This window comes from Chelonia mydas, chromosome 10 (assembly GCF_015237465.2).
Source record: "Chelonia mydas isolate rCheMyd1 chromosome 10, rCheMyd1.pri.v2, whole genome shotgun sequence".
Taxonomy (NCBI): Eukaryota; Metazoa; Chordata; order Testudines; family Cheloniidae; genus Chelonia; species Chelonia mydas.
The window spans coordinates 2,501,975-2,517,579 of record NC_051250.2 but is presented as its reverse complement, the minus strand read 5'-3'; the positions used below and the strand labels follow the sequence as shown (position 1 = coordinate 2,517,579).

Below are 15,605 nucleotides of genomic sequence, written 5' to 3'. Positions count from 1 at the left end.
GCTGGGTCAGGATGTGTGTAGTGTGTGTGTGTGCTGGATGGGGGGGGGGGGGCGGTGCTGGATCTGGGTGTGTTTGAGTCAGTGTGTGCACTGTATATGTGTTGTACAGATTACAGCTTCCTTGAATTTACTCATAATTTGAAATTGTTTGCATTTTTGACAGTCTGGATTGAATCTGAATGCTTGAAATCTAAGCTCTGTGGCAGAGTAGGAATTGCTCAGATAGTCGGACTAACATGTGCTCCTGCTTGCGACGGCTGGTGTGCTATTCTCTGTGGTTGGTTCTGTCCCTGGGACTCCACGCAGCAGCCACGTAGAGGAGTCAGAGATGACTCAGAGGGTTCTCTCGAAGATGCTTCTGAAAGTCTGGGAGTCAGGTCAGATCTCAGTTACACCAGTGTAAATCCAGAGTAACTTCACTGCAACTAGTGGAGTTACACCGATGAAGTGAGCTGTAGCTCACGAAAGCTTACGCTCAAATAAATTGGTTAGTCTCTAAGGTGCCACTGGTCCTCCTTTTCTTTTTACACCAGTGAAAAACTGGAGGAGCCTGAGATATGCATGGACCACTAGGTGCCCCCCTGGGCCTGTATCCAGCAAAGCTTTCAAGCATGTGTTTTTCTTTGAGCATCTGAGCAGTCCCAGTTGACTTCAATGAGCTATTTAAAATTAAGCACACGCTTGAGTGTGATCCTGGATCAGGGTGCTAGAGGCTATACAAATCTCCGCAAACTTCTGTGGTTGTAAATATTAAGAACAGGACTAGAGCTGGGCAAAGACAGGTCATCGCATTTCCTGGAAGAGTTCGAGATTTCCAAATTTGGTTTCATAATGATTTGGAATAAACCCCAAAATTTCAAAATTCTCTGCAAAAGGGAATGGAGCCCTGGCGCAAGGGTAGAACGCCCTGCAGAGCCTGGAAGCCCTGGGGCACCTGGCCACCGTGTAGTCCATCTGGCAGGCTGCCCCCAGAGCCACAGACTGTGGAAGCCCTGGGGTCACTGACCAAGGGGCAATCTGCGTGGCGGGCTGTCCCAGAGTCATGGACCATGGAAGCCCTGGGGTCTCCAGCAGCCCACCAGGTGTACTGCCAAGGATCTGGGCAGGAAAGCTGGCATGAAACCAGGCAGATTTCCAAAGGAAGTGTTCCTGGCAGGCAGGGTTTGAAACCTTCTTGGGTTAAAGAGGAACTTAACTGAAATCAGACAGTCCCTGTGAAACATTTTAATTTTGACAAATCGGCAAATTCCAATGAAAAAAACATTTTGCAGGAATTCTTTCAACCAGCTCTAAGGGGATCCTGGTTTCAGTTACATTGCTGTTGTCTGGGCTTGCATCTGTGGCCTGATCACCTAAAAACTAGCTCAGCCTAGCAGCATCACTCAGGGCTGTGGAAAATGGCGCACCTTGGGCGGTGTAATTAGGTCGCCCCAACCCGGTGGCCAGGTCGACATCAGCAGAGCTCTCCCCTCTCGGAGAGGTGGTTTCACTACGTGATGTGCGACGTAGCCGCACAAGGGCTCTCCAGTGCACAGCTGCAGTACCAAGCTCTGCTCTAGCAGCTGCAGTGTCAACGTCCCCTGTGCAACTCAGATCAGAATCTGTCCCATGAGACCAGGCTTCCCTGCGGCTTCTTTATCCCCAGTCCTGGCTGAAACCCGGCCAGGCCGCTCTCCTGCTGCCTTTGACCTTCCCCGCAGCTCTCCCACGGATGCCAAGGTGAGCAGCATGGGGAAGCAGCCAGAGACGGGGGTGTTCTCAGGACCTTTTGTTTGTTTAAAGTTTAACTGAATTTATCTATACGCCAAAACAATCTGTGTCTTAGGCAAAGGTTTGGCCCAGACCTTATTTTATTCAAATAGGTTCCCATGTGTCTCTGGCCGACATATGCTCAGGATCATGGGCAGCGCGTGAACACCCCGTTCGGGGAGGCTAGTCCCCTGCCCTGCTCCTACTGCCCGAGGCTTAGCATCCCCGGGCCTATTATACCCACTGCTCAGGATCCTGGTCTGCCTGTCTGGCCATTCACACTATGTGTTTGCAGGTCAGCAGATCAAAGGTGCTCCTCTTTACAGATAAGTAGCTAGAGAGAAGAGGCCACACTGTGAGGAAGAGGGGCTGATCTCTCTGAACGCTCTTGTGCCTCTGGGCACGAGCAGCAGCTTGGCAACCTGTGTCTTTGTTAGGTTATCTAGCAGAGCAGTCCGGTACTTAGCCTGGGAGGAGACGACATGAGCCTCCCAGTCAGACGGGCACAGTGGCAGGGCTGAAGCCCGGGAAAGTTTTCTCAGGTGGTAACAGATGGGCTCATAACTTGCAGGGCTTTCCGTTCAAATGAGAGAATGTGGAGTGAAAGGGCTGGGAGGATTTTATCTACAGACCCATTGAATGATTCTCCACTAAAAACCCAATGAAGGATTTGCCCGAAGCGGGCGGGCAGTGAGAGCAAATTGTTGCCTCGCCTGCTTTATTTGAGCTTAACAGAAGAAAACGAATGTTCATTCATGCCTTTCTGTCCATCAGGCAGTGTGTCAGTGCTGGAACAGCATGCTTTGAACTGGCCGGCTTTCGAGACAAGTGCATCTGTATATCACACAGGGAGGAAAGTGAGACTCAGTTGAATACTAGCCAGAGGCAGGCTGCACATAACTGCAGAATAATAACAGGGCTGAGAATAGTTCCCAGTACAACAATGCAACCACTGTGCAGCACTGCTGGCCAGAGAGAGGGCAAACCGCTCAGGTTAGATCAATTACACAGGCCAGCTGAATCCTGTAGGAGACCAGTAAAGACAGCAGGGCCTGGGACTATTAAAAGAAACAAGCACAGTTTACATTTATACGGTGACTTTCAATATCCCAGCGTAGGGGTGCTGGAACAATTGGTAGAGTGGGGGTTCTGAGAGCCATTGAACCTAACTGCCTATGATGGAAATGACTTCAAGTCGGGGGTGTGGCAGCCCCCCCAGCACCTGTAGTTTCAGCACCTATGTCCCAGCATGCTTTGCAGAATAATTACAGGAATTGCGTCCTCATTGGGGGTGGGGGACACAGCCCACAGCAATACCACCCCAGAGCGCGGGAATGGGGTCAGGCAGGAGCAGAAAAGAGTGGGGCACCCAGTTACTCTTGCAGAGGAACAGCTGGTGTGCACAGAATGTGATCGCTCAGATTGCTGCTCTGGCGCAGGGGCTTGCTGAAGGGAAAGCAAATTTTCCCTGTAAGTCCCTGGTCTGAACCCAGCCTGGATCAATAACAACTGAGTCGCAGATGATCACTGACAGCAAACGGAGGTAGCTTCCTCTAGCAAACAGGCCTTCCTCTCACTGGGGGAGTCGATGTGTAATTTCAGAGAGCAACACGTTCTGATGGTCAGCTCCAGCCGTTCCAGGAGCCTAGGAAAACCGTGGCACCACGGGGGGCTCCGCTGCCCAAACGTGACCCTCTGCGGGTTTGGCTGCTGTGGAGGCGACGAAGGGTCAGCACTACAGCCAAGGAAGCAAAGCTGGGAAGAGTTAAATCTGTCAGGCTTCCCTGCAGATGCAGCTAGGTCGCAGCAGTGTCCCTGGAAATGACGGAGCAAAGTGAATTCCCAGGAATCGAGCACAGCGCAGCAAACCCCACCCAAGAGCAGAGCTCTCCAGAGGGGAAGTGGAACGCCTCAGCTCTGACGACCTCCCCAAAGCGCAAGGGAGGGAAGGGGTGGGGAGGGGAGGATTGGACATCACACAACAAGTGGGTCAGCGTTAGGTATAGGGGGCTGCGGCTGTGTGGGATGCCTGGTGTGAGCGTACACACGTGTCCTTCCCCAAAGCTCTTTCCCAGCGCCAGCTCCTAGCTGCTCCGGTGTCCATGTTTGTGTCTGGGTCAGTGGGCGTTTGTGCAACGCACAGAACTCTGGGAGCCTGTCAGAGTGAGGGGGTGTTGGGTGCCTCGCCCTCGGGGAGCACACAGAGGGCGGGAGGGTGGGGGGTAGCCAGGAATCTGTGAACCTGTTGGGAGAGGGGTGGGAAAGTGGGGAGGGTTTGGGTGCTCATGGGTGCTGTGATGACAGATGGCGGGTGCCACTTTTAACCTTCAGCCTTTTCTTGTGTGTGAGACTCCTGAGTGCCAGTAATAAACGGTTCAGGGTAGGAGCAGATCCTGCCCTGGTTAGCTCCAAGGGCCTGCCTGAGTGAAATGGAAATGCTGGGTGCTCCAGAGGTCAATTGACACACAACCTTCATTTGCTGGGAAGCTGAAGCTTACTGAGGAGCAATCAGTGGGATGGAGCTCCGTGATGGGCAGTTTAGAATTGCCAGCGCATGGAGCTGTTTGCATGGGTCCCTCATGCCTGGGCCACACGGGGATGAGCGAGAGGCCAGAGGCCTGCGGTAAGGATCTTTGTGCAAGGTTCCTGGGGCTTAATGAATCCTCTTTGAGAGATTCCCGTGCATGGCATTCCACTAGGGACTAGCCAGCGTCACAACCTGGCCCACCTGCTCGGTGGCTGTTCGTTAGCTGACCCACAGCTAGGCAGCGGGATGTTGTAACAGAGTGCGGGCGTGAATAAGGTGAAGGTTTTCAAGGCAGCCAAGAGATGTTCCTCTTTGTAGCACAGCGGGCTGTGTTGCTTTGGGAAACAATCACACCCCCAAACTTGCCAGGAGTTTCCAAGAGTTACTATCTCCTAGTGGCCAGAGCAGTGCCGCAATAGCCCAATGAGGAACCAGGGTAGCCTGCCCCATGGACAGACGGCACTTGAAAGCCAGATCGTGGGGAATGCCTCCCAGGCCAAGCCCTACAAGGAGGGGAGAAGTTTTAAAGTCAAATTCTCAGACACAGGTTGCCGACGCAGCTCTGGAGCCTAATTCCCTGGGTAGCTCGGCTGCTGGTGTTAAACCCAGAGGGAAGCCAGCCAGATAGTAGCTGTGTGTAGCAGGGAGGTGGCTTTGCGGACCTTCCGTTGCGCCTTCTCTGCTCATCCCCAGAGTGGGTCTCGAACCCCCCTTGAGCCATCTGGAGAGATCTTGAAAACACCACTGATGCGTCCATTGGGTTTGTGTTTCCTTAGGAACGTTCCGAGGAGTGTGTAAAAAAATCGATCATTTCCCGGAGGATGCAGATTATGAGCAAGACACGTCCGAGTACCTCCTACGTAAGTCTGTGTCTACACTCGGCCTCTTGTGATTCTGCTTGTTACCTCCTGGCGTGCCCTCAGAGCCTTGGGTGAGAGCAGCGGCTCTACGAATCTAAAGAGAGAATGTATGAAATATTAATATCACTCTCCGAAATGGTGACTCCCTCCCTGAATTCTGGCCGTTCCTTTCGTTCCCATAATATACAGACACACTCTGGCATCAGCTCTGCCTCTGTCCCTCTGTGGCGCTGCTTGGGATACTCGTGCCTGGCCTGGAGCCGTGCTTCCTGCTGCTTGAACCAACACCAACCGGTTCTTGCCAGCCGATTGTAGAGGCAGATCAGCAAAGGTCCTTCTATGGTTCATGGCCTCCCGACCAGAGTAAATGGCACCTTGTGTTTGCTGGTGTCATGATGTCACATCTCATGAGCATCCTTAAGCAGCTTTCTCCTTTGTCCCCTTTCAAATCTGTCCCTCCCTTTCCCAGGCCCAGTCCTGTAAGATGCCCAGTATCCTCAGCTCCGGGGAAGCCTGCAGCTGCTGCAGCGTCAGGAGCTAGGCCCTTGCAATTTTGCTGCGAGAGGATTTTTTTTTTACAGTGATTCCTCTCCTCCTTTGTGTCCTGCGTTTCCGCAGCCGGCTCTGGAAATTGTTGGCATTCAGTGAGGTGAGGATCTGAAGCCTCTGGCATATCTTCTGCCAACAGCTGTCAACTGCAAGTAGATTGAATGGAAACAGACCTGGCAGACCTCCCAGGAAATGCAGAACCCTCCAGCTTTCTGGGGTGCCCTGTCTTTTCACCTGATCAGGAAACCTAGCAAATGAATGGGTGTTTATATGAAAGGAACCTAATAGTGGAGGTGGGCCAGATTCTGAAAGAAGGTGCCGTATCCCTTTTACACCTCCACAAATGTGTGTGCAAATAAACATGGAAACACAAACGTGCAAATGGACACCTATGCATTCCACACAGATGCACACAAACTCACAGGTAGATATGCACCCATGTGTGCAAAGAAACATTGTACCTATGCGCACACACTACAAACGCACGTGTTCACTCACACATGCGCACCAAACACCCACACACAAGCATGCACAATCGCATATATATGCGTGCACACCACACATCTGCAAACATTTTCATTTTAGCAGATTAGCTTTTAACTTTTTCCCCCTGGCATTTTTTTTTTTAAAAGAAGCCTTTTTTAAAAAAAAACCCAGAATTTCATTTTAATGGGGCTGCTCTATAGTCCCTGGGCTTATTTTAACGGGCCTAATGGGGAGAAGAGAACCCCAAAACTGAGCACAGCCCATTAGATGCCTTTGCTTTAGCAGCAGGTAGTTGTTTGCTGAATTAATTAACTTTGGCCATTTTGGAGGCCTCAACCTTTGCAAGTCCAATTAAAAAAGGCAAAAAGGCCTGTTTTCTGTAATTGCCTGGGCTTAATGCCACCAAAGCTGGTACTGAAATGGCTTGGCTCACGAGGGGAGGAGAATTAAAGAGAGGAAAGGTTTTTTATGTAAAGCCCCAGCTCCTGGAGTCATGTTGTTGTTTGAGAGTCTCAGATTTCATTTTTTTTAAAAGTAAATTTCTAGTCTCATGTGGAGAAAAGCTGGAAAGCATGCCTGGAAAACCCAGAGGGCAAATAAAAAGAACTCCAGATGTGTTCTTTGGCAAAATATCTTGATTTCATTATGGGGGCGGGGGTCTGACCCATGATTTTTGAATGCTTGGGGATGGCAGTACTGCTAGTCTCAGGGCTATCCCCGGTCTCATGAGAAGTGGCGTTTTTCCTAAAGCTCCAGCACCTGGAGTCATGTGACTATACCAGAATGTAAGCTTTCAGGTTAAAAGAAAAGGTACATTTCTAGTCCTGATAGTTGTGGGGGAAAGCTGGAAAGCCTGGTCCTGAAAGGCTAAAACCCAGGAGGCAAATAAAAAGAACCAGACTTTGTTCATTTTAGAATCTCATGGCTTTTAAGACAAATTGATTATTTGAGGGGCCTGACTCATCATTCTGAATGGTGGTCGGGGTAGGCACTGCTGGCTCATGGACCGTGAAGCAGGTCCTGAAGTTTCCAGTCTGCAGAGCTATTCTATGGGCAGAATTAAAGTCGGCAGGGGTGGAGGGCGGGGGCAGCACAGACAGAAGGTCTGTGCAATAACTGGGGAAGGAATGGACTGGGTTTGTCCTGGAGGGCAGTAGCCAGCCCTTTCAGTGTTGATGACCTTAGGCCCCAATCCTGCAGGTCTGGGCAGACCCACTGGCAGCATAGGGACTTCGTTATTATTAGAAACCTCGTTAGAGACCCTGAGTTATGCTCTTAACCCTTTGTGCTGCTCAAGCCATGCAAAGGGCCAGATTCTGCACATAAGCAGCCAGCAGGGAATTATCCTTGGAAAGGGGAACTCTCCTTTGGCATAAACCTGGTGGAGTCAGCACCTGCACCAACTGACCCCACCGACCGTGGCAAAAGGAGTGTGTCCAGAGAAGGGTGTACTGGAGGAAAGTGATCCTCCACTGCCCTGAGGTCCCTTCGTGGCATAAGTTAGAGCAACTTCTTGGCTGCTCTAACTCACACCAGGCTGGCACAGCATCAAGGAGTCATAACCATCTCAATGCACCTTCAATCCTCCCAGCACCCAAGCATTTTACTGTACTGAGACCTTCTAGCTCCTGAGCATGTACGATTGAAATCAGTGGGAGTCAATGGAAGAAAAAATCAAATGCACAAATACAAAATGGGGGAAAACTGGCATGCTGCAGAAAAGGCTCTGGCGGGTAGAGTGGATCACAAATCGAAGATGAGTCAACAATGTGATGTAGTTGTGAGAAAGGCTAATAACACTCTGGGGTGTAGTACCAGGAAGGTCATATATAAGGCACAGGAGGTAATTATCCCTCTCTACGCAGCACTGGTGAGCCTTGGCTGGAATACTCTTTCCAATTTCAGGCACCCCATTTTAGGAAAGAGGTGGACAAATTGGAGAAAGTCCAGAGGAGAGCAACAAAAATGATGAAAGATTTGGAAACCCTGACCTGTGACGAAAGAACAGGCATGTTTGGTCTTGAGAAAAGCCAACTGAGGGGGACCTGGGAACAGTCTTCCAATCTGTTGAGGGCTGTTCTGAAGAGGAGGGTGATCAATTGTTCTCTATGTCCATGGAAGGTAGAACAAGAAGTAATGGGCTTAATCTGCAGCAAAGGAGATTGAGGTTAGATATCAGGAAAATCTTTCTAGCAACAAGGATAGTTAAATACTGTAACAGGCTTCCAAGGGAGGCGGTATCCCCATCACTGGAGGTTTTTAAGAGCTGGTTGGACAAACACCTGTCAGGGATGGTCTAGGTTTACTTGATCCTGTCTCAGTGTGGGGGTCAGGGCTAGATGACCTCTCGAGGTCCCTTCCAGCCTGAAACTTCTCCAATGTTATGATTCTTGCCATTGATTTTAATGGGAGCGGGCTCAGACCCTGCTGGTTTGAACCAGAGACACCAGCCTTCCCATCACTGAGCTGTTCTGTCACTACCGTCTGATTTGCCAAGGAGCTACACGTGCGTTTTCACAGGGCCCGTGAGACCGTGTGAATGATGATTGACGGGGCCCTTCTCCTCTCCCCCGGCTAGGTGCCGTGAGAGCATCCAGCATCTTCCCCATCCTGAGCGTGGCCTTGTTGTTCTTCGGGGGCCTGTGTGTGGCCGCCAGCGAATTCTACAAGAGCAAACACAATGTGATTCTCAGCGCTGGGATCTTCTTTGTCTCCGCAGGTAAGTGCCCGCCCAAATCACAACTGCTCAGGATTTGCATGGCTCTAGCCCCCCAGGATTAGGGCCCTGTCCTCCTGTGTGCTGCACAGACATATGGTGAGACACAGTCCCTACCCAGGGCACAAAACCTGGGTGTTGCAAACAAGCCGAGGGAGTGAGGAGGATGGGGGGGGGGCAGGAACAGGAGTGGGTGGTTGTGTATCTGGTGACAAGCTGCAGGGTACATGGGGGCTATTTAAAGGCATAAATAAACCAGACACACTATTTCTGCTGGCCATCGGCCTGGCCGTTGTTGGTGGGCAATTACAGAGGCCTTGCAGTAGAAGTGGGCCTTCGGGAGGGGTCTGAAGGAGGAGGAGATTGCTGCTTTACTTGTCTGTTCGGGCAGGGGGTCCATGGGTAGGGGGTGCCCATGGAAACTGAACTCCCCTCTTGCCCCGAGGGCAGGGCTGGATGTTCCTGTCCGGTTCTGCCTCTCTCCGTACACCCACGGAGCTCCTGGGAATTAAGGGCTGGATACACTCAGACCTCAGCAAGGTCATTGGCCCCAGCAGGTGCAGATTAAGTGTCACACCAGTATCACCGCGTCCCCAAGCAGACTCATACTGGGGTGCCTCTGCCCTGACAAGAAGCAACCCCTCCTGGTGAGAGGGGAATGGCCTCTCGGCCGAGGCGGCCAGTAAGGGGGCTAGTTAATGGGTTTTTCAGTGAGGTCACCATCAGATGTCATGCAGCAACCTTGGCTCACTACTGGCCTTGTCTAGATTTGAACCATTGAAGCAGAGGTGAGAGACTCTGTGTCTCCATTCCCCTCGTGTCCCTTATGGAAAAGCCCTAAAGCAGCTGGGGGAGATTAAATCAATAGGGTTCTTTAGCAATCAAATAGGGTTCTGTAGAAATTCCCCTATACATTTATCACACTTAGCTGTGAATGATCATCTCTCTGGGGCTGGTTTTTTAACCTATCCATAGAGCTCTAAAACAGACTTTAAAAACATACCCAAAGGATCTCAGTCTCCCTGCAGGTCTCTAGGACTCTTCCCATGAGGCTTCCCTCATCTTTCAGGCTGGTTGGTACAGCATAGACCAAATTTTCCACAGCTCTTAGCCCCCCTCCCCCCGCAGGGTAAGTCTACGCTGCAAAGAGGAACCCACGGCACCAAGTCCCAGAGTCCAAGTCAATGGATTCAAGCTCATGCTCTGGGGCTAAAAATAGCCATGTATGTGTTCCCACATGGGCTGGAACCTGTGCTCCGAGAGCCCTTCCCCGCGGGGCTCCGGCAGGCCTGAGTGGGAACGTGCATGCTGCTGGTTTTAATCCTGCAGCCCAAGCCCCACAAGCCCAAGTCAGCTGAGCCGAGCTCTGAGACTCTGCACCCCAGGGCTTTCTTTGCAGAGTGGACATCCTCTCCGGCCAGATTTCCAAAGAGCTCAGCTCCCAGCTGGGCACCAAAGCAGCCACATTTTCAGAGGGGATCAGCGTGCTGGGGGCTGAGCTCTGGGTCACCACAGGGCCAGGCGCGGCTGGGGTCTGAGCTCTGGGTCACCATGGGGCCGGGCGCGGAGCTCTGGGTCACCACAGGGCCGGGCGCGGCCGGGGGCTGAGCTCTGGGTCACCACAGGGCCAGGCGCGGCTGGGGTCTGAGCTCTGGGTCACCACAGGGCCAGGCGCGGCTGGGGGCTGAGCTCAGGGTCACCATGGGCGCGGCTGGGGGGCTGAGCTCTGGGTCACCACGGGGCCGGGCGCGGCCGGGGGCTGAGCTCCCGCTGTGACTGCTGAGCGCTGGGAAATGTGGGCACCAGGCAGGTGGGCAGTTGTAATCTTCAGAGGCAAACGAGGCTCTTTTGCACAGCGTGTCCTTGGGGTGACTCATTTCTGGGTGTTTCCCGACACTTCAGCTGATTATTTTATGACGACATCTTAGTCTCGAGGAAGTTTTGTTTTGTTTCTTCCCCCAAAGAGACGAATCAGTTTCCTTCCTTTGGCTGACAGGCGCGTGTGATGTAGATGAGAAACCAATCGACAGAACCGAATCGATTCGTTAGGTCAATCCAAAGGCAAGCGGTGCGGCCTCGCTCCAGCACCTGACAGTACCGCGCCCACTCTGCTGGGGAGGCAAAAATTGCTCAGCGCCCCTGTGAAACTGCCAGACTTACTAGCAATGAAAAGGACAGGAGTAATTATTGTTACACACACACACATGAGCTTAGAGACCCAGAAGGCTGGAGGTTTGGTTCAGAAAAGTCCCTCACTCCATGTGCTGCTTATGCTGTTGTCGGAACCCCCTGAGGGCCAGAGGGGGCCTATCTGGCGTCAGCACGCGGCGTCGCACCTCTCCGTGGTGACCTGCAGGAGGCACAATGCCGCCGCGAGCCCCCAGCACGCAGGGCTAGCTGTCCCTGCTCAGGGCAGCTCACTGGGAAGGGTTCCTTGTGCACCCCCTGACCCCGCTCTCTTGTGCAGGTCTATGCTGCAGCCGGGAATGTGCTTCCCAGCTCAGGTAGGCGGACACGTTCCAGCTCGGCTTGAGCTAGCAACATTGAACGTAGCCGCATAGCCCAGGGCAGCTCACATGGCACTTGGGCTAGCTACCCAAGTATGTACTAAGGGGTTCAAGGCAGGTCCATTCTCGGACAGCCAGCCCAAGCCCCCACGGGTGCTACCCCCCCACCCAGCTGCACTGTAAACGTGCCCTGTGGCTGGCCCCTATTATGGAAAACGGGCTGGATGTCCCACTAGAAGGAACTCCCAGAAGCTTCCCAGGGTTCCCTGCTTCCCCTCAAGGAGGCAGCCCCCAGGGAGCAGACGTTGACTCTTAGGGTCTTAGCCAGAATCAAGAAATCCTGAGGCACAGGAAAATAAACAAACACACCTGCCACCAGTCCCAGTCTTCTGGATTTGGGAGAGGCCTGAGCCTGAACACCAGAGACCAGAAATAAACATAAGAACAGGGGAAGTTGACCATCCCCTCCATGCTTGGTGTTTGTGGTGTTCATCCACGCTGTGAAATGCTCCAGCCCCAGAGGCAGCCACCCTCCCTAGAAGATGGAACGAACGAGGCTTTCACCCACTGTCTGACTAGTGGTGGGTCCAGGTGACAATTCCATTTTGTGACAACGTTTGAGGTTTCCAGACTTGTTTTCATTCCACCTCAGACGCTTTCACGAAACGGAATTGTGTCGAGACCTCCCTTTCCGGAGAGTAACGGTCCGGCTGGGGTGTTGTCTCGCTCTCACCATCTCGTCACGTGACCAGGGAGCCTGCACCTCAGAAACCTCCCGTCGAAAACTTGTTAAAACTGCTACATCTCCACAAAACGTTTTGGCTTTGTCGGAAATACACGTCGTCGAAAACGTTCTGAGCCTCTGACCTGCTCTGAATGGGTTAGAGATGTTCCATGAGCCCAGCGACCCATCCTTCCTTCTCTGTCTCTCTCTCTCAGGTCTCAGTAACATAATCGGGATTATAGTGTATATCTCTGCGAACGCTGGGGACCCGGGGCAGAGCGACTCCAAGAAGAGCTACTCGTACGGCTGGTCCTTTTACTTTGGCGCCTTGTCCTTCATCATCGCCGAGATGGTGGGGGTGATCGCTGTGCACATGTACATCGAGAAGCATCGCCAGATCCGCGCCAAGTCCCACTCCGAGCTCCTGAAGAAGTCGGCCTTCTCTCGCCTCCCCACCTACCGGTACCGGTTCCGCAGGCGATCCAGCTCCCGCTCCACGGAGCCCAGGTCCAGGGATCTGTCTCCTGTCAGCAAAGGGTTCAGCACCATCCCCTCCACCGACATCTCCATGTTCACCCTCTCCAGGGATCCTTCCAAGGTGACCATAGGGACACTGCTCAACTCGGAGCGGGATCACACTTTTTTACAGGTCCATAACTCCATCCCCAAAGAGTTCAAGGAGTCATTGCACAACAACCCAGCCAACAGACGAACCACACCAGTCTGAGCCAGCTCCTCCCCACGCCGCCTCAGGCGCTGTGCCAACCAGGGAAGTAGAGGAAGGCGTTTTGTCTGGATGCATGACATGATCCTTGTGATGGTGTTACCAGTGAAGCTCCATTTTTAAAGAACAAACCCAAATGGCTCTCAGCCCCACCCCACCCTTTAAATGCCACTTGCCAGGCCAGGCCACTGTGTTTATGGTTGAACTGTGTTTGGGCCCCGGAATCCCACCCCTTTTCCTTCTGTGGTTGGAAAGGGACATTGGCTTTGCTGTGACTTGCTGGGAGCAAGGCCCCTGAGGATTGGCAGGGTGGTTTTGAGTGGCCTCTGGGACAGCGACTTCTCAAAGTCACCATTGTTCATGTTGATCATAACGATCACAGTGTTACCTTCACTGTATGTCCCAATGGTAACATTGGAGACAGCCTTGTCTGTGAGAACCATTAACCCGATAGTTACATTTATGCGAAATTGCCTAGAAGTTCAGGGTATGAAGCTCTGAGTCGGCTAATGTAACGAGCGCTCATGTGGTTAAAATATTTTGCCTTGTTGTAATGGATGGAGCGCTTGGGTCTGGGTTTCCTTCTGGCATTTCGTGCATGCATTAAATAGCTTGGAATCCAATTTCTTCATGTTGGGTTGGAAGAAACATCCTTTCCGTAATTTTCTGTGGTTTTGGAAGGGCTGGGGGGGGGGGTGCATAGGGGAGGCAGAGTGTGTTCCATTCAGATCATGTAAATGGACTAAGAAGCAGATTCCCTCCAATGACTAGTCACAACTAGACTGCATTTGATTACCCGCTGATGTTAAACTGAAAGAAATAGCTCCCTGAAATTAACACACACACGCACAAGTGAATGTGTGGGCACAATTAAGGAGGGGATGTTGGGCCTAGTCTTATTTTAGAAGCTGGGTTTGCATCTGAGCCTCTGGCAGTGATCTGCGTGTCACCGGTGTATGAGTCTGTAATGAGGAATGTTTCAATTGACTGGGAGATTAAAGAGAAAAGTAACAATAAAAGTTTGGAGAATCACTTACTTGGCTAAATGAGCAAGTCACTCTCAGGCTGCTATGAACAGCTGGGAAACGGTGAACTGTGTCAAACAAAGCACGTTACAATACAGCCTCATACTTTCCTATCCGCACTCCGACAAGGTGCAGCACAGGAGAGCAAAGGACCAGGCGTGTTCTGGGATGCAGAATCACTGCTCAGCAGCAGGTAAGTCAGCTTTGCCACCCCCGGATGGGCACCCTCAGCTCTTCCAAGCTAAGCCCGGTGCTAAGCGTGCTCAGGGCTTGGATGTGAGCCCACTGCATAGGCGGTGTTGGTGAGCTAGTACCTATCAGCAGGTGGCCGGGGCCCAGCTGTGCGGCTGCAGGTGCTGTACTTCACACGAGGGTTAAATCGGAGGTGGTGACCTTTTCTCATCAGGAAAGAGCCCAAGACCCTTTTTGACAAGACAAGGGATTTTAATCATGGCAACCTGGCCAAACTCCATCACATGCCGCCTCCTTATGTTCCCCTGCAGTTACAATTAAACGATCACATCCTGCTCTGCGCTGTTCTGCAGTGTGCCATGCACTGTTAAACAGCTGCCTTGTGCTGCCAAAGAGGTGGCTGCATTTCAGTGATGGGTGTAACAAACTCTGTACATACCCAGTCTGCAGCGTGCTTTGAGTGTCCTATGGAGCAGAAGCCACGATAGGGAAGTAAGATTTATTCGGAAGGAGTGAAGAACTGCACACTGAGGTATTTCTTTAGCAAATCCCTGTCAGGAATAGCGTCTGAGCATTTGCTCCTGGCTCCTCTCAGTGGCTGAAGAAGCACCTTACACGAAATAGATACACTACCCTGGCATGGCTGCTTCTGTGCAGCTGTGCTTGTCTGACCCTTGGCGTGAGTGCTGGGGCTCTCTGTACTCACACAAAGCATGAGTTCTCTCTATGCCACCAGGTGGTCTCAGGGCATCCCCCTCCATTCCATCCTAGGGAGCCCCCGCCCTTTTTATGAGGAGATTACAAATTTGGTTGATAAAGGTAATAGTGTTGACATAACATACTTAGACATCCGTAAGGGGTTTGACTTGGTATCGCATGACAGTTTGATTAAAAAACTAGAATGATCTAAAATTAACACGGCACACATTAAACAGATTAAAAGCTGCCTAATTGATAGGTCTCAAAATGTAACTGTAAACGGGGAATGATCACTCCATGGTTGTGTTTCCAGAGGGATCCTGGATGGCTCTGTTCTATTTAACATTTTTATCAGTGAGTGGGAAGGAAACATAAAATCATTACTGATAAAGTTTGCAGATGACGCAAAGATGCGGGGAGTGGTGAATAACGAAGAGGACAGGTCACTGATACCAGCAACCTGGATCACTTGGTAAGCTGGACACAAGCAAACAATATGCATTTTAATACAGCTAACTGTAAACGTAGACATCTAGGAATGAAGACTGCAGCCACACTTCCAGGATGGAGGGGCTCTATCCCAGAAAGCAGTGACTCGGAAAACGACTGGGGTCCGGGGGTGGGGGGTGCGCAGGGAGTTGATAGCACAACGTGAGCTCCCAGCATAATGCTGTGCCCAAAAGAGCGAATGCGATCCTGAGATGCAGAAACAGGGGAATCTCGAGTAGGAGTAGAGAGGTTATTTTACCGTTATATTGAGCCCTGGTGTGACTGTTGCTGGAATCCTGTGGCCCGTTCTGGTGTTAACAATGAAAGAGGATAAATAGGTGAGTGTTCAGAGAAGAGG

The 15,605-nt window shown here is 51.7% G+C and overlaps 1 protein-coding gene across 1 annotated transcript in view; it reads left to right on the top strand.

Annotated features, from left to right (window-relative positions):
• CACNG3 (calcium voltage-gated channel auxiliary subunit gamma 3) overlaps positions 1-13,878 on the top strand; it is a 60,839-nt gene extending 46,961 nt beyond the window's left edge. Inside the window, exons 2-4 of the mRNA XM_037910831.2 lie at positions 5,053-5,136; positions 8,750-8,890; positions 12,334-13,878. Of these exons, the coding sequence (XP_037766759.1) occupies positions 5,053-5,136; positions 8,750-8,890; positions 12,334-12,845 (737 nt within the window). The 3' untranslated portion in view covers positions 12,846-13,878. The remainder of the gene's footprint in view (positions 1-5,052; positions 5,137-8,749; positions 8,891-12,333) is intronic.
• The last annotated feature ends 1,727 nt before the right edge of the window (positions 13,879-15,605 follow it).